At 42.6% G+C, this 17,329-nt stretch overlaps 3 protein-coding genes across 3 annotated transcripts; 1 reads left to right on the top strand and 2 right to left on the bottom strand.

The window, feature by feature from the left end:
* Positions 1-312: 312 nt before the first annotated feature.
* Positions 313-6,404, bottom strand: LOC135598529 (serine/arginine-rich splicing factor RS41-like). The gene is made up of 8 exons (XM_065092481.1): positions 6,215-6,404; positions 5,902-6,002; positions 4,938-5,070; positions 3,646-3,758; positions 3,339-3,574; positions 2,193-2,471; positions 2,029-2,105; positions 313-1,241 (listed from the first exon to the last, which is right to left on the bottom strand). The coding sequence occupies exons 2-5, from the start codon at positions 5,947-5,949 to the stop codon at positions 3,416-3,418; spliced, it is 453 nt and encodes a 150-aa protein (XP_064948553.1). The 5' UTR covers positions 5,950-6,002; positions 6,215-6,404; the 3' UTR covers positions 313-1,241; positions 2,029-2,105; positions 2,193-2,471; positions 3,339-3,415.
* A 208-nt stretch (positions 6,405-6,612) lies between these two features.
* On the top strand, positions 6,613-11,319 carry LOC135598528 (large ribosomal subunit protein mL101 (rPPR4)-like). Its single transcript, XM_065092480.1, has 2 exons — positions 6,613-6,861; positions 9,773-11,319. The coding sequence occupies exons 1-2, from the start codon at positions 6,643-6,645 to the stop codon at positions 11,015-11,017; spliced, it is 1,464 nt and encodes a 487-aa protein (XP_064948552.1). The 5' UTR covers positions 6,613-6,642; the 3' UTR covers positions 11,018-11,319.
* A 1,334-nt stretch (positions 11,320-12,653) lies between these two features.
* On the bottom strand, positions 12,654-15,217 carry LOC103984319 (protein IQ-DOMAIN 18-like). Its single transcript, XM_009401812.3, has 5 exons — positions 14,775-15,217; positions 14,420-14,680; positions 14,067-14,333; positions 13,833-13,970; positions 12,654-13,736 (listed from the first exon to the last, which is right to left on the bottom strand). Exons 1-5 carry the CDS (start codon positions 14,883-14,885, stop codon positions 13,017-13,019), a joined length of 1,497 nt encoding a protein of 498 aa, XP_009400087.2. The 5' UTR covers positions 14,886-15,217; the 3' UTR covers positions 12,654-13,016.
* Between the last annotated feature and the right edge of the window lie 2,112 nt (positions 15,218-17,329).

The following is a 17,329-nucleotide window of genomic DNA, read 5'->3' as shown; positions in this document are numbered from 1 at the left end:
TGCGTGTCCCTTTAGTGGGTACGTGGAGAACAAATACGTAGAGCTAAGCTTGTTTCTATTGCTGCTACCAAATCGGCTTATGTTTCATGCAAGAGCGAAAAGTATTTTAATTGTGTATGGATGTTATAAAGCGTTTACTAATCTAAGAGCCTAAATTAGTAATTTACAAAAAATGTCAACTCAAGTTATAGCAGGAAGATATTCGTCTAATCCCATCAATCATCTCAATTCACTTTACCACTAAGAGTCACGATAATGATGTTTGGAGCTCCAACTGTGATGACTTGTACCTATCATTTACTCCCTAAGATCAAATAGAAACCTCTGGAGAGGATATGATTGCTTCCTCATTGCAAGACACGCACTAATGTACAACATAAGATGAGTCCAAACCATTCTTTTCATTCCTGTGCGTGTCAGAACCCCACTTTGATAGTACCACTGGGCTACTATCTCCTGTAGCTTTTTCCGAGACTGCTTTGTCCATGTGATCTATATCCATCCGTATATAGATAACTGTCCTCTACAATGACGCAGTACTGAGCTCTTTCCAGCCTAAGTTGCTGTCCACATTTATCCTCTTTGGACAGTGAATTCTGATGCACCAATAATGGATATTATCCATTATGGTGGATGTGGCCTCAGTTCACGCCTCTTATTGACTGCCTGTAGCCGCAAGCAGACCACTTGCTTGTCTTCTTCTCATCTCCTTGTGGTCCACCTGGAGGACCACAAGATACAGGTTCTGATCACCCGGATTTCCACTTGGATCCGGCAGGGAATCGAAGTCAAGACTTGGAAGATTGTACTCGAGAACTCGGAGGAGTTGTTTGTTGGCTAGCTAGCTGTAGCTTAGCTTGGCTTTCTCTCATATAATGGGTGCCATGACATGCACAGTGAAACCATGGAGGCCACCAGTGTGTCGCCACTTCGGGGGAGGCTTTGTGCAGCAGAGATCACTCCACGAGATCACTCCACGACCAACAGTGCCGTCCACTATTTGATTGGCTAGATGTTGCTGCCGCCAAGGCGATGACGTCTCCAAAGTGATGCCGTCCCCCTGCAAAACTTTGTCGAGTTGTGGAGAAGAATCACTGCAAAAGCTTCCGACTGAATCGCCTCTATCAATAATAACACATTTCACATCGGATTTTGTCCTCTTCTTGATGAGGAAGATGATATCGAATGCGGGCAATGGGCAGACGCGCGATCCTGAGCAGCCAACCGGGAGAGAGACGTACCTGCCATTGAAGACATTTTGATGAAGATGCGTATCATGAGACGTAATATGTGATATCAAAAGCACAACCATGCATAACTTTCCTTATCCACATGCATGCATATTAACTTTCGGCTGTACCTCAAGATTTCTAATGGTTTTGACAAATCGGAAGAGAACAAGAATGTCACTGCATCTACCACCTACAGGACCTTTCCCATGAAGCAAATCATGGCCATAGATCAGAGATTGAACCATAAAGCAATAAAGCATAGCCAAGCGGCTCGCTGTCAAGTTCATCAGTGGATTCCAGCAACTTGTATCCACTTTTATGATTGTCGAGTTCTACTATTGAACTTGCACAGTCTAGGCCAGGCAAAGTTTTCCTCCTTAGCAACTACCCACATCTCTTGACTACCCCAATAGCTCCAGATTATAATAGATCTTGCAAAAAAGAGCCATTCAAAATTATTCAAAAACAAATAAACCTTTCTTTCCTGTAGCCATTTGTTCATATTCTAAAACCATTGGTGCATATACTTGATGATATTCCACCAACTATCGATGAAAAGGTACATCATGTAACACATATCCACAACTAGCACTGTAGTTGACACCTGCAGTTACAGTGTCTTTGAAATCACTCCTCTGGGTTAGACCGTACTTGTTTGCATTCATAGAGGCTCTAAAACCAATTGCAGTACTGCAATTGGTACATACAATTTTGTCATTTAGCAATAACAGCAATAGTCCAATTGAGATATAGTTCGATGCAGATCTATGATAACCACACAAACAAAAGGAAGTACCTGAGCCATCATGGCCGCTATGACACAAATTACCGAGTGTAAAATAATCTCATTCTCTTTCCTGCCTTGGTGAAGGACTGCATAAAAAACAACAGTTACTAGGACATAACAGATAAGAGATGGAAGTAACACAAAATAAAATCTCAGAATAATGCAAACCATACCTCTCATGCCCAAGAGTTTCAGCTCTTTCATAATTAGGGGTACCCCTGCGTTCACCCAGAATCAGGGCTATCCTTCTCCCTGCCTCTGCCGTATGGGCTTGGAGTACGTCCACTGTCACGACCCCTCCTCGCTAGGGATCGATACCTACGTCTCCTCTTAGGGCTGTACCCATTTCTTCTGTCATCATCATCACGAAGCGCATACTCTAGTGAAATAACCCGATCCATCAACTTGCCGAAAATCCAAGGAGAAAGGCAAAAAGAATGAAGCAAGCTACACTGTCATGACCTCTTATCAGTTTCTTATATGTTATATATATTCAATTAACCAGTCATACTATAATGATTAAAAAAAAAAAACTAGTCATACTATATAGGAATATATTCAGGTGATGTCATTATAACACATGAAGAGTTAGAAGTTATGCCTCCCACTACTAGATCCACCTGTGCAATCAAATTAGTAGATGCTAAGAAGCACCACGATTCTTTAACCAGTAATGAAATATCTTTGGCCAAGGAGCTACCTCAGTGTTCATAAATTTTTACTCGACAAAATTACGGCCTCAAACCCAACCTGTTCTGATGAAGAAGAAGGATAACATAAATATACTCCCACAAGGCAAATAATCTACAAGAACAGAAAATCATCTTCACGTTCCAATTTTACCAACTTGCATTAACCAATACCTAGTCCTTTTCTTAACCAGTGTTTAAAAAACTACAGAATGCCCAGCAGAATTATTGTATCTTTCCATGTCACTAAAAGTGGAAACATGGAAAGATTTAACAAAATTTTTCATACTTCCACATGGTAATAACAGAACAGATGACCAAGGGAGAGCGAAAGATATAATAAAAAGAATAATAGAAGGTATTGTCCTACTGACAACTACATAGTAATTTCTCAAGATATAAATGAAAGTTAATCAAAATAATCAGACGCTATTGATACGGATACTCCCATTAAATGCTAAATCATCTTTCATACAATAAAAAAAGAATAGGCAAGCAGATTTCATGAAGAAATTCATATACATCATGATGAAATTAATCCTGGAAGCAGATAGCCTCGAAACACTTACAGTTATGGAAAGATACACTACTACTGGTACTATATACTGAAATTGGGGGAGAAGGAAGCACCTCATGTTGGTTGCTTCCAGAGCTTTTGTGGCATCCTCCTGTGCCTCAAAGTAATTAAAGACAAAATATCTTCTAACCTAATATTTAAGCCCTTTCCATATGGCCCAAAGTGCTTCTCCAAGTCTCATCCTGGTATCGATTGGCTCAAAGTTTACGACAAACAGTGTCTTTGTATGCGTCATATTAGCAAGAGACCTTCTTGAACTGCCAGATCGTCCTACCACCACAAGCTCTTGCTGTGTCACCAATCTAGAAAACATTAAACAGAATATGAAACCAAAAATATGCAATTTACTGAGTTGTGTACCTTCGTCCATTCAACGTGAAGCCATTGCCCGTGTCTGCCAAACTCAGTCCTGTCAAGGGCCTGGATTGCATCCCCTGCATCTCGTTCATCATCCATGTAAATAAATGCAAATCCTGCAGATATTAAATTAGAAAAGCAAATTAATCTAAGCACAAAGAACCATTTAGCTACTAACGCTTTAGTTTTATAGAATCCTTGATGACAGCAGAGTCTAGTGGGCCCAGTTAATCTCCACAAACTATTTGGAAACATAAACCCATTTCTGTCAAAGCTACAAAGAGATTGACAAACAAGAAAAATCAGGAACAGACCTCATGTAGAAGTAGAACTAAATGATGTGACGCTATAAAAAGGCATAAGAAGGTCTGATGTGGTAGGCCATTGAACAGATTGCCTTCTCCATCTATTCTCCAGCCTGGCAGTAAGAATGGGATGGAGAACATGAGCAGGTTGAGAAAATGGGCAAAATTCATAGGATTCAGAAGGCAATGGTCTCATGGGGAAATGTTTTCAGGTGAACAGTGCCACAAAGTATGGTGGATCATAGCAGCTCCTGGAACTACACAAGGAGATGAGGCTCAGGCTCGGGCTCAGGCAGGAAAGGTGATGCCATACCATCAGCCAGGAAAGAAACTAGGTGTTCCAAGATATTCCCGCACCAAAGAAATTGTTTCAAAGGGATTACCTTAAAATAAAATATTTCCATTCACTAAACTTATCCTGCATTCTGATTCCCCAGCAAAGCTGAACAAAAGGATTCAATGGCGAGCTACTATCCTGGAACTGTTGCAATACAGGAACATAGGGTCCTGATGCAGTGAAAAGGGTAGATGTTCCAATTGCTAATGGGAACATAGGTTCTCATTTGCTAACTTGACTAACGATTGCTTACTAAGAAATTTCGAGTTTAAATGGTTAACTTTCCATACTTGACGTGAAAAGGGTAAGAAAAAGACCAGAAACAACTAAGAATGAAACAAGTTTTTGTCCACCACACTGCAGATCGAAGCAGCCTTAAAAAGCCCAGCAAGTAAATAGCAGTATGTTCATAAAAGAGCAAAACTGAAGAAGATAATCACTGGGTTTGCTTATGTGATGACAAATCACCAAGAATTATGTTCATAGTTCCAAGAAACCGATTCCTAGGAAAATGTTCCAAGGCAAGTCATTCAGTTAAAACAACATTACCAGATAAATTAGCATTATCTCAGTACATAGATAAACACTGACAACAATTAGTAAATTGCTCAATGAGAGTTGTAGCATTATCTCTCAAAAAGGGATAGACTTACCTGATTTCATATCTACCCTGTCAACCTTCCAGTATCTGCCAAAAAGACGTTCCAATTCTGACTGGCGAGCATCATACTCAAAGTTCCCACAGAAAATGGGCCTCATTTTGGAGAGAAACAAGTTGAAAGCTATCTACAAGAAAGACAAGCAAATGATTTGGAACAAAACACTGAAAATAATAAGCATGTGATCACAGCAAATTAGTATTATAATACAGACAAACTACCAATAACTTGTACAAGTGTCTGAATTTTACGCTACATTTTCATTAGGTAGAAAAGGAGATGCTTCACCCGATACCATTAAACCTCAACAACCTACTCTCAGTATTTCCTCAATCACATCATACAAAGAAACCAAATCCCATTAAAATATGAGCATACTACATTGTTTGCACCAATTGACATAACCAAGCATTGCAAATGTAGGTTAGATACAACAAACAAATACACATGCAAAACAAAATGCAACGATGCATATAGCAACTTAACCTGTAATACACTGTCACGGAAGCCTCATTCACCTTATTTTTCATTATGTTTTTACATGTAAACACTATCACCATTCAGATAACGAATATTACAAACACAAGGTGCTTGGTGGTCGTCCAGTAAGCGTGGACATGCATTGAACAAAGTCATTGTTTTCTCAATATTATATTAATGTACATAAAAATCACTTAGGAATTTAATTTTGGGACCATGTAATAATAATTCATGCTAATACCAGTGCCTCAACTATAATGCTTCACCGAGTAGTGATTATAAGGGATCACGAGAAAAGAAGATACAACCAACCTACACTCATTCCGTCCCCAATAATATAAAGAAAGGATCCCGAGACAAGACAACATATCGTCATCCCTACTTCAGTATATATAACAAGAAGACATCGCAATGTTTACACCAACAAGGCAAGCAAGGTCTTCAAGCTGCAAAGAACCAGATGTAAAGTTCAGATCACCTTTACTTTCAATCCACTGTCGATCAATGCTTCCATATAACCACCCATCGATCTTCCTTTTCACCCGTAACTCGCAGCAGATCCAACCCAGACCTAATATCCTAAAGCATAATTCAAATAGAACTTGACAGATATCCGAATCAACTCGATCTAGGGTTCCGAACACAAAAATGCAAAGATATAGCGACTCCGATCGAGAGGGCAGTAGTTCGTCAACGTCAAATAGAAAGCCGGAGATCAAAAGGCAACGAAATCACAGAGTGAAAACAGATGTTATAACAAAAATGAGAAGCATGGGAGCAGTTGGCGTCACCAATTTGGGACTTGGAAAGGAGATTAGATCGGAAGATTCGCCCACCTCCTCGCGAGAACGATCTGAGGAAACAACCCCAAAGGCCGACGCACGGTGAAGGAAACGGAACGCGCGTTAGCCGAAGCAATAGATGGTTGGCTTAGTATATATCGCAATTTCAAGTGGTTTTGTTGTGTGGTGGGCTTAACAGTGTAGTGGGAGTGACTTTGATGGAAATGAGCTCATAGTAATCTCCATAATATGGGATTCGAACGACTCTGCCGGCCGCAGTTCCAAACTCTACATGGGTTGGGTTTGGTTCAGTATAACCGGCCCTGTTGGGCCCAAAAAATTAACCAAGCGGGCCGTTCTCGGCCCGGCCTAAACCTCCCGAGGGTAACTGAGGCCGCCAAAAAAAACCCTCGCCGTCGAGCGAGACAGAGAGCGCAATGGCTACGGCGACGGGGACGAAGCTGGTGGCGAAGCGGTCGAGCAAGTACTTGGAGGAGCCGCTCTACAAGCGGCTCTTCCGGGAGGGCACCAAACCGCAGAGCGTTCGGCAGCAGCTCGAGTTGTTCCTCAAGAGCCGCAAGCGCGTCTATAAATGGGAGGTCGACGTCTCCATCCGCAGGCTCCGCGGTCAGAAGAGGTTCCACCCCGCCCTCAAGGTACCGTGAACCCGCCTCCATTTACCTCCAATCGCATCCCTCCTTGCTCTTTCCTTCCGTCCAGCTGATGAAGTGCTGATCATCATCATGATCTTGATCTTGTTCTTCATTGACAAGAAAAAAGGGGATCTTGTTAATCTAGGTGAAGTGTTTGGTTTTTTTGGATCAATCCACAGTTTAGATTGGGCTTGGTGCAGGGTGTAGAAATCAAAATCGCCTCAGATGTAGTTGCTTGTATTAGAGAGATTATCCATTGTGGTTTGTTGTTCCCAAGCTGCTTAGCTATCGTAGATTAGATGCTTGTTTTGTGCGTGGTGATGAGTGACCGGAAAGGAACTACTAAAGCTTATGCAGTGGATAATCTTGTTGGATAGAAATAAGAGTGGGAAATTACTGAATGCAGAACTTCTTATGCCTATTTGTCATATCTCTGCTCTTTATCTCCTTATCTTCAATCCTTTTTATTCTTGTAAGATCCTTGCCTTTTGTCATAGCTTTTTATTTCCACAATAGAAATTCAAAATTGTAACATTCTACCCTTTGTTTGAATCCAAGCGAACCCCAGTGTCTAAGGCTGTCATATGGTTATAACATTTTTGAGCAACAGGTAACATTGGAATGAAAACCCTAATTAGAATATGACTTCGCCGTTTCAATTTTTAGGCAGTTCGTCAATTGACTATAGGTCTAATTAAAATATTAGACAAATTCGACAAACTCCAAAAAGAAAAGGACAAGTGCATTAATCTTGTGATGATAAAGTACTTGAATGGGAAGACAAACTATTATTAGAAGATGATATGAAGGTTGAAGATATATATGCAAAAGGTTGTAATTGAAATCGTGATTAAAATTTTTAAAAGGTTTTTTCTTGACTGATAAAAATTTACATTTAGTGAGAACAAAATTTATTTGTATCCTTAGGATAAGAGCTTTGTTATCAAATCTGATGTCTGATCAAAGACGAGATATAATTTTGTTAGATGAAATGTAAATAAAATAAATGAGGAAGAACCAGACTCACTCTAACACAAGGATTAACTCTTTAAGGATGGCTGTCTCGTACACACACACACACATAGTGGAATTACATGATTGTAGAAATAATATGGCCTCACAACCATACATGTGATGTGGAAAAAGCATATTTCTTTCATTTAGGCATTCTTGGTGATCGAATATCACAATCCATTCTTTTTTCTTATATACCCCCAAGTACAAGATAAAAAATAAAAAATAAGCAAGGGACATGAAGAAAAAAATTCTCTCTCTTAATTGAGACTTATCAATCATTCTTTCTTTTGTGTTTTAGGGAAGATATAATTATAAATTTGTTTTGACAAATAATTTTCCTTCTTGATAAGGTACTTGATTTAATTTTTTCTTTATTGAATTTTTGATATAATGAAACTTCCTTATATATATTTAATCTCAGTTAAGCCTTCAATTCTCCAATTTTTCTCTTTTTTATTGGGATCTTAAATCAACCTAATATGTCACATTTCTTTTTCTGTTGTTGGTTTTCTTTTTCTTTTTTTATCTAGGCAATCTTGGTAACTAATATGGTATCATAGAAGATGTTGCAATATGACAACTTATAACATTTGCAAGAAACCCCTTAAACTAACAAAGTTTATTCAAAACAAAAATAAAATCAAAATGGTCCTTTATCAATTCTTATAATCTACTTCCAACTGTATGGAGCAACAGGCTCATTAATCGAGTCATTCTTTCTCCAATCACATGATCAACTGGATAAAATAGATGGTCAATTGCATCACTACATCATTAATATTGTCAACAGTCAGAGATACTCAAAAGATATTTGGCAATTGTTGTCTTCCAGAAGTGATTGATGTTGTCTAGCCCTAGAGAATGCTTAGACTTACATTGAGTTATGTTGGCTTTAGGGTTGAACAACTGGTGTGAGTATAGTCAATCTAAGTCATATGGGTGGGTATATGGTTTAGTTTTTCTATTATGTTAAGGATTTTCATTGCAAGTTGTTATTCTTTTAGGATTGGCTCAAAGTCCTACTTTTGCCTTAAAAAAATCACGTGAGTCCCTTATAAATGTCCATTTGGTTTCAAAGAAGTTTAGGAAGATCTAGATGCCTCTCTAAATAAGGCTTTTTGTTGCTTGAAACTTTTTGTTTCATATAAAATAATATTCATAAAATGCTCAGTGATTTAAGAAACCTAATTTTCAAGTAGCAAAATGCCTAGTTGTTGAAGAAGTGGGCTTGATGTGCTGAAAAACCAAGGTTTTTATGCTGGCTATCTCTACCATTCTTCTGTCTCTTCAACACTTTATTCTTCTTCTACCTCTCCTATTTGTTACCACTACTGCTTTGGTAGACATTATCCAAGTGCTTTTGTTAAAAGGCCACTGCAATTGAAACGATGAAGATTGAAACAGAATAAATGGTGACAGCAAATAAACAACAGATAAAACCACCTATTTTGGATCTTGTAACAATCTATGTATAAGGTTCTCTTGAAGATATTTTTAACAAATTCCTGTAGTATATAATCCATTTCAAATTTCTTTCACCAAATAATTTGTTATCAAACATGACTATTAAGCAATTTCTTAAAGGCAGATCATTTTCCATAAAGATAATCATGCTGGTTCATGCTATTATCAAACATGACTGGAAGCAAATGCAAGACTTGGGGCATCAACATATCTAAACTCTTAACATATCTTTTACATTTTCAATATTTCTGCTTCTGTTCTCGTAAGAGTAGCAAGTCTCTTAGATCAAGTCTTTTGGTGCCAAACATTAAAAAGGATTTTCGTGTCATTGCAAGCAATGTTATGCTTTAAAATATCATGTGTCATTATTGAGCTTGGTTTGTTGTTTCTCATCTTGGAAAATCAGTATTACATGATATTGATGTTTTTGCAGCTGTCCGAGGTCATGGCTAAAAGAGGCATGAACTTGACACTGAGTGATCAAGCAGTCCGTCTGGATCTAGTTGCCAAATCCCGAGGCATTGCTTCGGCCGAGGAGTACTTCATCAATCTACCAGAGTCTGCTAAAAATCACCTTACATATGGTGCACTCCTCAACTGCTATTGCAAAGAACTACTGACGGAAAAGGCAGAGGGCCTCATGGAGAAAATGAAGGAATTGAAGTTTGCGTCAAGCCCGATGGCCTACAACAGCTTGATGACCCTATATGCTAAAACCAATCAACCAGGAAAAGTTCCTGGCATAATTCAAGAGATGAAAGCTGATGATGTCATGCCAGATTGCTTTACTTTCAATGTCTGGATGAGATCTCTTGCTGCGATGAATGACATATCTGGGGTTGAGAGGGTCATGGAAGAGATGAAAAGAGATGGGAGAGTTGCTGCTGATTGGACAACTTACAGTAATCTTGCATCCATTTATGTAGATGCTGGCATGTTTCAGAAAGCAGAAGGAGCTCTGAAGGAATTAGAAAAGAGGAACCTAGGTCAAGATGTTGTAGCTTATCAGTTTCTCATCACTTTGTATGGTCGAACAGGGAACCTGGTTGAAGTGCACCGGATATGGAGATCTCTAAAGCTGGTACGTCCAAAGATGGCAAATGTGAGCTATTTGAATATGATTCAGGTGCTGGTGAATTTGAAGGATTTGCCAGGCGCTGAGGCATGTTTTAAGGAATGGGAATCCAACTTCTCAGTATATGATATCCGAGTGGCTAATGCAATGATTAAAGCTTATGCTAATGAAGGAATGCTAGATAAAGCCCAAGCTGTTAAGAAACATGCGAAAATGCTTGGTGGAAGACTCAATGCCAAAACATGGGAGATATTTATGGATTATTATATGAATAAAGGGGATCTGAAAATGGCACATTGGTGTGCCGATCGTGCAATTAAGAAGGGGAAAAGCCTTGGTAGATTTTGGGTCCCACCCCATGAGACCATAATTACTTTAATTGCATACTTCGAGCAAAAGAAGGATGTTGCAGGTGCTGAGAAATTCATCGAGCTTCTGCAGACGGTGGAGAAAGACCTCGGGGCTGAGGTGTTTGAGGCACTTATAAGGACATACGCAGCTGCTGGGAAGAGGAGCCCTGGTATGCGTCATCGCTTGAAGATGGAGCATGTGGTTGTTGGTGAAGACACCGAACAATTGCTCGAGTCGATCTGTGTGGAATAAGAATCATCACTCGATTCTGTATGTTTCCAACTTACTGTTCATCTCATTTTTATCAGAAGCTTCATTCAGGAGGATCTGCTTACTTGGCAAATGCCATCACTTCCTTTCTCATTCCTTTTGACAAGTAATGTAGCTTAAGAATTACTTACTGTCGGATAAAGCCGGTTATGGTTATGCTATCAGTAGAAGATTATCTGGCCTGAATCCTGTGCCGTCATGACATTATTTATGCTTTCTCCTAAAGGTTGATTTCTTTTGGTTCAGCATGAAGAATAAATGTCATCTTTTAGTAATATTTCACAGTGTGCACTGTCCTTTGTCATTATTATTAAAAAAAAAAAAGTGTTGTGGTGCTGTGTGGAAGAATCAAGTTTTAACAATCATTTGAAATTTGATATTGAATATCCTATTAAAGCAATCTCAAAGTCAAATTAAATGGAAAATAAAATCTTAAAGCCATTGGAATATCTGTAGAATGCATAAGGCCGAGTGCCGATCTTTATCAGTGTCTCTAATTCTGAGTCAATTTTGTGCTATAACCGATCATTTTGGAATATGCAAAGTATATATTAATAGCTTATCTTTTGCACAAATAAACTTTTATCTATATATTTTGTCGACATGTATCTTGCCTGGAATGTTAAATTGAAGGTATACTTTGGTTCAGAGCTTGAAAGTCTTAGAACTCATGTTTCATTAAGATATGTACTCTGCACATTAGTGTGTTTGTCTGAAGATGATCAATGTTGATATAAGGTTGGATTGCAGAACTGGGTAGGGATGGGTCATTTAAGGTATAACTCTACTTTTGTTGTACCAGGTCAACTTGAAGCAATTTCCATGGAAACTGGGTTGGGATGGTATGTGGGTCATGTAAAGAACATGTGTAAGTTGCAGTGGGACTATTCAGCTGCTAATTGTCAACACATCTACTTCCCTACACTATCATCTTCAGTTCATCTGGTCCTGATGGTCATCATGCTTCATATGGCACTCCAGACAAAAAATGTGGAATCATAAGAGAATTGAGGCACACTGCTGGGATTTTTATGCAAATGATTCATATAGCTGGAAATAGTGCAAAGTCCACAAGCTAGTGTTTGTCACTGCATGGTGTACAGTTTCTTTTAGTCGAACTGAGATGTCAGATATGACATGAGGTAATATCTTGACTTGTTTCTGATGGTTCTTCATTGCTTAGTAAAATGTCAGGCAACAGCAGCACAGGGGAAAGAAAGCAGCAGCATACATCGAGCTACAAGGTGGAGGTAAACTTGCAGCATAAAAGATATTGACGCCTTCGTCTTCTTGTGGCGGTTTCATTTCCCTGTTGGTGTGCTCCTTCCATCCAGGCAAAGTGGTCACAGTCGTCACCGATCCACCACATCCGTCGTCATGCATCTGCTACCAAAGTTAGGTAAGACTCTTCTTCCCCTTGTCATATCCTCCTCGTTGTTTCTCTCGATCGATAGTGATCGAAGAATAGCAACGAGGATGAGCAGATTTTACTGCACTCCATCGTGAAATATTAGCATTTTATTAATTACTTATTTTAATTAATAGTATTCAGTGTCTTTATATGATATAGCTGTTCATGGAGCGCAGGACATTCAACTCACCATGGGGCGAGCCAAGACGATGGGAACTGTTCCTGATAAGATCACGGTCGCCATTACAACAAGCTTATGAGTTCCCTCCCTTTCCCGCAGCCCCAAGCCGTCAGCCTTGGCACAAAAACCAAGACGTGACCGCCCGCTCCCATGATTTCCCATCACCAGAAAAGAACCCAAACCCCGCACTGCACTCCCACCACACCCGTCTCATTTCGCTTTCCTCCTCGCAGACTTCCCCACCCGTGCCTTTGCCTGCCACCACATGAATTGATAGCTTTCGCGTCCCCCAATCCCACTCCACTGCCAAAACAAAAGCGAAGCCACAGAAAACGTACACAACAAACCAAAAAGAAAGCAGAGTCCCCTGTGCCGCCGGCGCCACCTCCTCACCGCAGCCACCGCCGGAGGTCCGTCGTCGAGGACGGGGACGCTTCGCCCACGAGGCTGTCGTTGCAGGACGAGGACACGTTGGAGCGGGGCTCCCCGGCGAACCTCGCCGCCGCGCTCTTGAAGCTCGGGCTCCGCAGGTTCTCCGGCTCCGGGAACGAGAGGCGCTTCTTGGCGAAGCTGGCCCGATCCCGGTCCGGCGTCCCGGGTCGCTGTCGCGGTGCGCTCTGCGACCGCAGCCGCGCCTTGGCGGACTCCGTCGCCGCCATGTAGTTCGGCACCGACGCCGCGGGGTGGTAGGTTGGCGTCTGGGCGGTGGAGATGCTCCTGTGGTCCTGCCGGCCGCAGCGGGGACTGGCGGAGCGGACTTGCAAAGGTCGCATCTCGGAGGGCGAGGGCGTGGTGGGCGAGTGGGTCTGGTGTCGTTGGTGGTGACCGCGGTGGAGCGGGACGGGCTGCGGGGACGGCGGCGTCTGGCGGCGAGGGTTGGCGGGGGCGGAGTAAGAGTAGGGTCGAGCGGTGTCGATCTCCAAGGTCTTGATGGGATCCCGATAGCCAACGGAGGCTCGCGCCCTGCTGCTGGCTCTGTTGTCAAAAGAGGACCTTGAGGCGATCCAGCGATCCATCCACCGGCTCGGTCTCTGCTCTCCCGCCGAAGCCACCTCGCCGTCCACGTCTTCGTCGAGAAGGCGCGACGAGCTCCGATCCGATCTCAAGAGCTTTCCGATAGATAGACCGGAGACTTGATGTCAGTCGTATATACATCACAGAGGAAAGCAGGCGGCGGGGGAGAAATAAGCGTGTTCGGAGCTCACTTTATGAGAGAAGGCATAGGAGAGCGCCCTCTCTCGTCTGAGAGCAGCATCCTTCCGGCGTTGCAACGTCGCTTGTATCTCGTCCATCGTTCTCGGGCGGTCGTCCCAATCATCAGCAAAGCTACTCCCATCTCTCGACTGTTTGTTCCACCATTAAAGAGAGAAGAAAAAGATAGGACAAATCCACACGATGAGCAAAGAAGAAACCAACGAGGAAGACGAAGGATGTGTTACCATGGATCTTCTCTCCGCGAGCTCCTGGAGGTACTTGGAGTCCCAGAAAGAGGTGTCGCAGCTGAAGGAGGACATGTTGCTACCTCGAGAAACCGCCGCCGCCGACTCTTGGGCGAGCCGCATGCGCTGTTCTCTCACCCTCGCCTGTGCTCTCACCAGAGCTTGCATGCACCGCAGCGTCATGTTCGCTTGCTTCCGGACGTTGTGACCCCTCACCAAGGCCTGCAGCTTTACCAGCCCCTTCAAAGCCCGCAGTGCCCTCCTCGCCTTCACCACCACCCCGAAACCCAAATCCACTTTAGAACCATCCCTGAACTCAAGAAGACGAAGAACCTAAAGAAGAGGTGAGGTACCAAGTATCCTCGAAAGGCGGTTTGGATGACGACGGCGGCGTAATGCTCCTTGACGAAGCTCGCAGAAGGCCTGGTGAGGCGCACCACCTCCGCCGCCGCCTGCGCCGTCGCTACCGCCGCCTCTGCCGTCGCTGCGGAGGCCACGGCAAGGGCAATAGCGTGCCTTTCCTCCGGCGTGACTACCGTCGGCGCCCTCGCCTGCTGCTGTTGCTCGAGCGTTGACGGCTTCCGGAACATCCATCTCCTCTTCTCCCTCTTCCGCTACCAGAAGACGAAGTCACGAAAGAAAGGAAAGGTGAAGGTGACCCATTAGAAACACCGAAAGCAGACGAGGGAGGAAGCACAACACTCTCACCTTCTCTTCTTCCTCTCCTTGTCCCGAGGTCTTCCTCTCGGAGTCCTTAGACGGCGACATAAACGCCCGTTTGACCGCCGTCAGCCAAGAGCTGCTCCCCTTCCTTCCCATGACACCCTACTCCCTTCTTCGCACCGTTACCCAACGATTCTCCAGCCGCAACAGTAAAGGCGAAGAAGGAGGAGGAGGAGAAAGGCAGAACTCCGCTTTCACCCGTCCATGTCGGAAGGAATCTTTTATCAAAGGTGACAGTCTTCCGGCTTTGGCTTTGGGCACAGTAACTTGACTCGCTTCACGAAGCCAGTCACAGTGAATGAGCTCCGGATGTCTCCTCAGGCCCTACAGCTTCCTGCTGCGTGAATCCCTGTTGGGGGCAGAGAGAGGCTAACCTTCTTTTGCGACCATGTAAACTGGATTTTGGCGGATATTTCTCTCTATATTTATAGTTAGATCTCGTAGTATCGTATTTTTTATATTTTAAAAATTATATTAAAAATTTTATAATTATCTAAAAATAAAAATAATTGATTATATTTTCTTGTCGTCGTCAGCTCGATTGACGACACGTGACAATAATTATCGATCTTGTGAATGGCAAAACGGTCATTAACCTCGTTTCACCAACAACAATTCTTCCTCCCCTCCCTCCTACAAATACTTCCCCTTCACCCTCCCCTTGTCTCAGCAAACCAGCACAAGGAGACAATCCAACTTGTCTACTACTTGCCCCGTTCTCATCCTAATCATGGAGAAGCTGATCTCTCTTGCAGGACCAGTCGGCTTTCTTCCTTCGGACACTACTCAGCTATGTCATCATGACACTCCTCGAGTCCTCCCCAACATCCATCCGTCCTTCCTCCGCTCCTGCGTCGAGTTCTGCACATGCTTGTCGATGGCCCACGACGAACCACCGGCAGAGGCGATGCCCGGTGGACGTCATGGGCCTGCGCTGTAGCCCTGAAGATGAGCCGCTCAGGGAGGTCAGCTCCGACGAGCTCTCGAGCTTGTCTGAGGAGTCTGGAGGCAGCGAAAGAGACCTTCCAGAACTGTGATGGATGCATCGATGCACTCGAGCTGCAGAGACTGCTCACACGGCTCGGCTTCGTGGAAGGGCTGGAATATGATAACTCTGCAAGGTCGAACAATAAATGAGGCCAGAACAATCGATCAGATACCTGCTACAAACTTGCGTCTCGATCTTATGGTTTCCTGGTCTTCCAATGATTAAAGCGATTCATTGGGAGGAAGCAGTTGATTAGATGATTTGCTTCATGATATCTGCTGGACCTCTGAGTGCAGGTAAAAAGTGAGCCACCGAGTACCTTCGAGGCCTTTCGCCATCAGCAACACGAATGGTGTTGTGGACCGGCGAACTTGTTCGGGAAGATGGCGGTGGAGATCTCCATGCACAAGGTCTGTTTCATTGTGTTAGAACGTCGAGAAACGCCCACAACTTTTCTGTAGATTCGAAACGGTGTTGCGACAATGCAGAAAGTATCCCTCTGGACCAAAGTTTATGGTCGCCGACAATGCAGATGGCGGTTGAGGCAGTCGCTTATCTACACACTTGAAGATAACGCTGTTCCGGCGAGACGACGTGGTTGGGGCGGTCGCCGGCTAATCCGACGCCGCCGGAGTGGAAGATCCCGTGGTCGTGATCGTTTTCGGTGAGTGGTTTGGAGGAGGTGTAACTCATTTGGAATGTAAAAGTGCTTGTCCGAGGGTTAGGGTAAACATCGGAGGAGAGGCACGCTTACATATTTCCTTTAAAGGAAACAGAAGAGAGAGAGAGAGAGAGAGAGAGAGAGCACCCCGCACCGAATTGGAATGATAAAGGTTTACAGTTATGTGCACTGAATTGGAATGATAAACGTTAACAGTTATGTGGTATAACGTAGGTATCCCTCATAATTACATGACGCATCAGTACACGTGTACGTATGACGTACGCGCATGCGTACGCCCAGCAGGAGATCTGTCGTTTCCCACTTTTACTCACGCCACAAAGTGCTATTTGCACATTCGCACATCAAGCATATAGCATGCAGATAGTGTACGTATGTATTTTATTTGGTGAGATTGATGAACAAGATAGGATTTATTTGTATATGTTATGGAAAAAAATCGTTACGTTAGCTCGGTGTGGTTTGGACCTCTATATATATATATATATATATATATATATATATATATATATATATATATATATATATATATATGATTGTCCAAGATATCTTCGAAATGAAAATATCGAACTCTTGAAGTATCATCTCCATAAAGATTGAGATCGAAAAAGATTACTTGATCTAATTTCTTCGATATTTAAGTTAATAACTCAAAATAGATAGATGAATATAAACGCAAGTGATAAGATGGTAACCACCCTATAGTATCAACGTGGGTATAAAAAATCTCTCTTCTTTTTTTATCTTAAACATTATATAAAAGTTACGTATCGAGTGGCTATTGACGGTGCTCTGCTTGTAACACAAACACCGATCAACTCTCACATTGCTTAGAGGGATCATAATCTCTATTGTTCTGCGTGTTAAATG

The sequence above is a fragment of the Musa acuminata genome, chromosome BXJ2-1 (assembly GCF_036884655.1).
Source record: "Musa acuminata AAA Group cultivar baxijiao chromosome BXJ2-1, Cavendish_Baxijiao_AAA, whole genome shotgun sequence".
Classification (NCBI taxonomy): domain Eukaryota; kingdom Viridiplantae; phylum Streptophyta; class Magnoliopsida; order Zingiberales; family Musaceae; genus Musa; species Musa acuminata.
This window is presented reverse-complemented; position numbering and strand designations above follow the sequence as displayed.

Excerpts from the sequence above, each read along its gene's own strand:
- LOC135598529 (XM_065092481.1), bottom strand. The coding sequence starts at position 5,949 with ATGGGTGGTTATATGGAAGCATTGATCGACAGTGGATTGAAAGTAAAG. Across the intron at positions 3,759-4,937 it reads CAGGGTAGATATGAAATCAG|GATTTGCATTTATTTACATG; the intron begins GTAAGTCTATCC and ends TAATATCTGCAG. Across the intron at positions 3,575-3,645 it reads TTCACGTTGAATGGACGAAG|CAAGAGCTTGTGGTGGTAGG; the intron begins GTACACAACTCA and ends TTGGTGACACAG.
- LOC103984319 (XM_009401812.3), bottom strand. The coding sequence starts at position 14,885 with ATGGGAAGGAAGGGGAGCAGCTCTTGGCTGACGGCGGTCAAACGGGCG. Across the intron at positions 14,334-14,419 it reads CCGCCTTTCGAGGATACTTG|GCGAGGAGGGCACTGCGGGC; the intron begins GTACCTCACCTC and ends GTGGTGGTGAAG. Across the intron at positions 13,737-13,832 it reads CCTATGCCTTCTCTCATAAA|CTCTTGAGATCGGATCGGAG; the intron begins GTGAGCTCCGAA and ends TCTATCGGAAAG.
- LOC135598528 (XM_065092480.1), top strand. The coding sequence starts at position 6,643 with ATGGCTACGGCGACGGGGACGAAGCTGGTGGCGAAGCGGTCGAGCAAG. Across the intron at positions 6,862-9,772 it reads GGTTCCACCCCGCCCTCAAG|CTGTCCGAGGTCATGGCTAA; the intron begins GTACCGTGAACC and ends ATGTTTTTGCAG.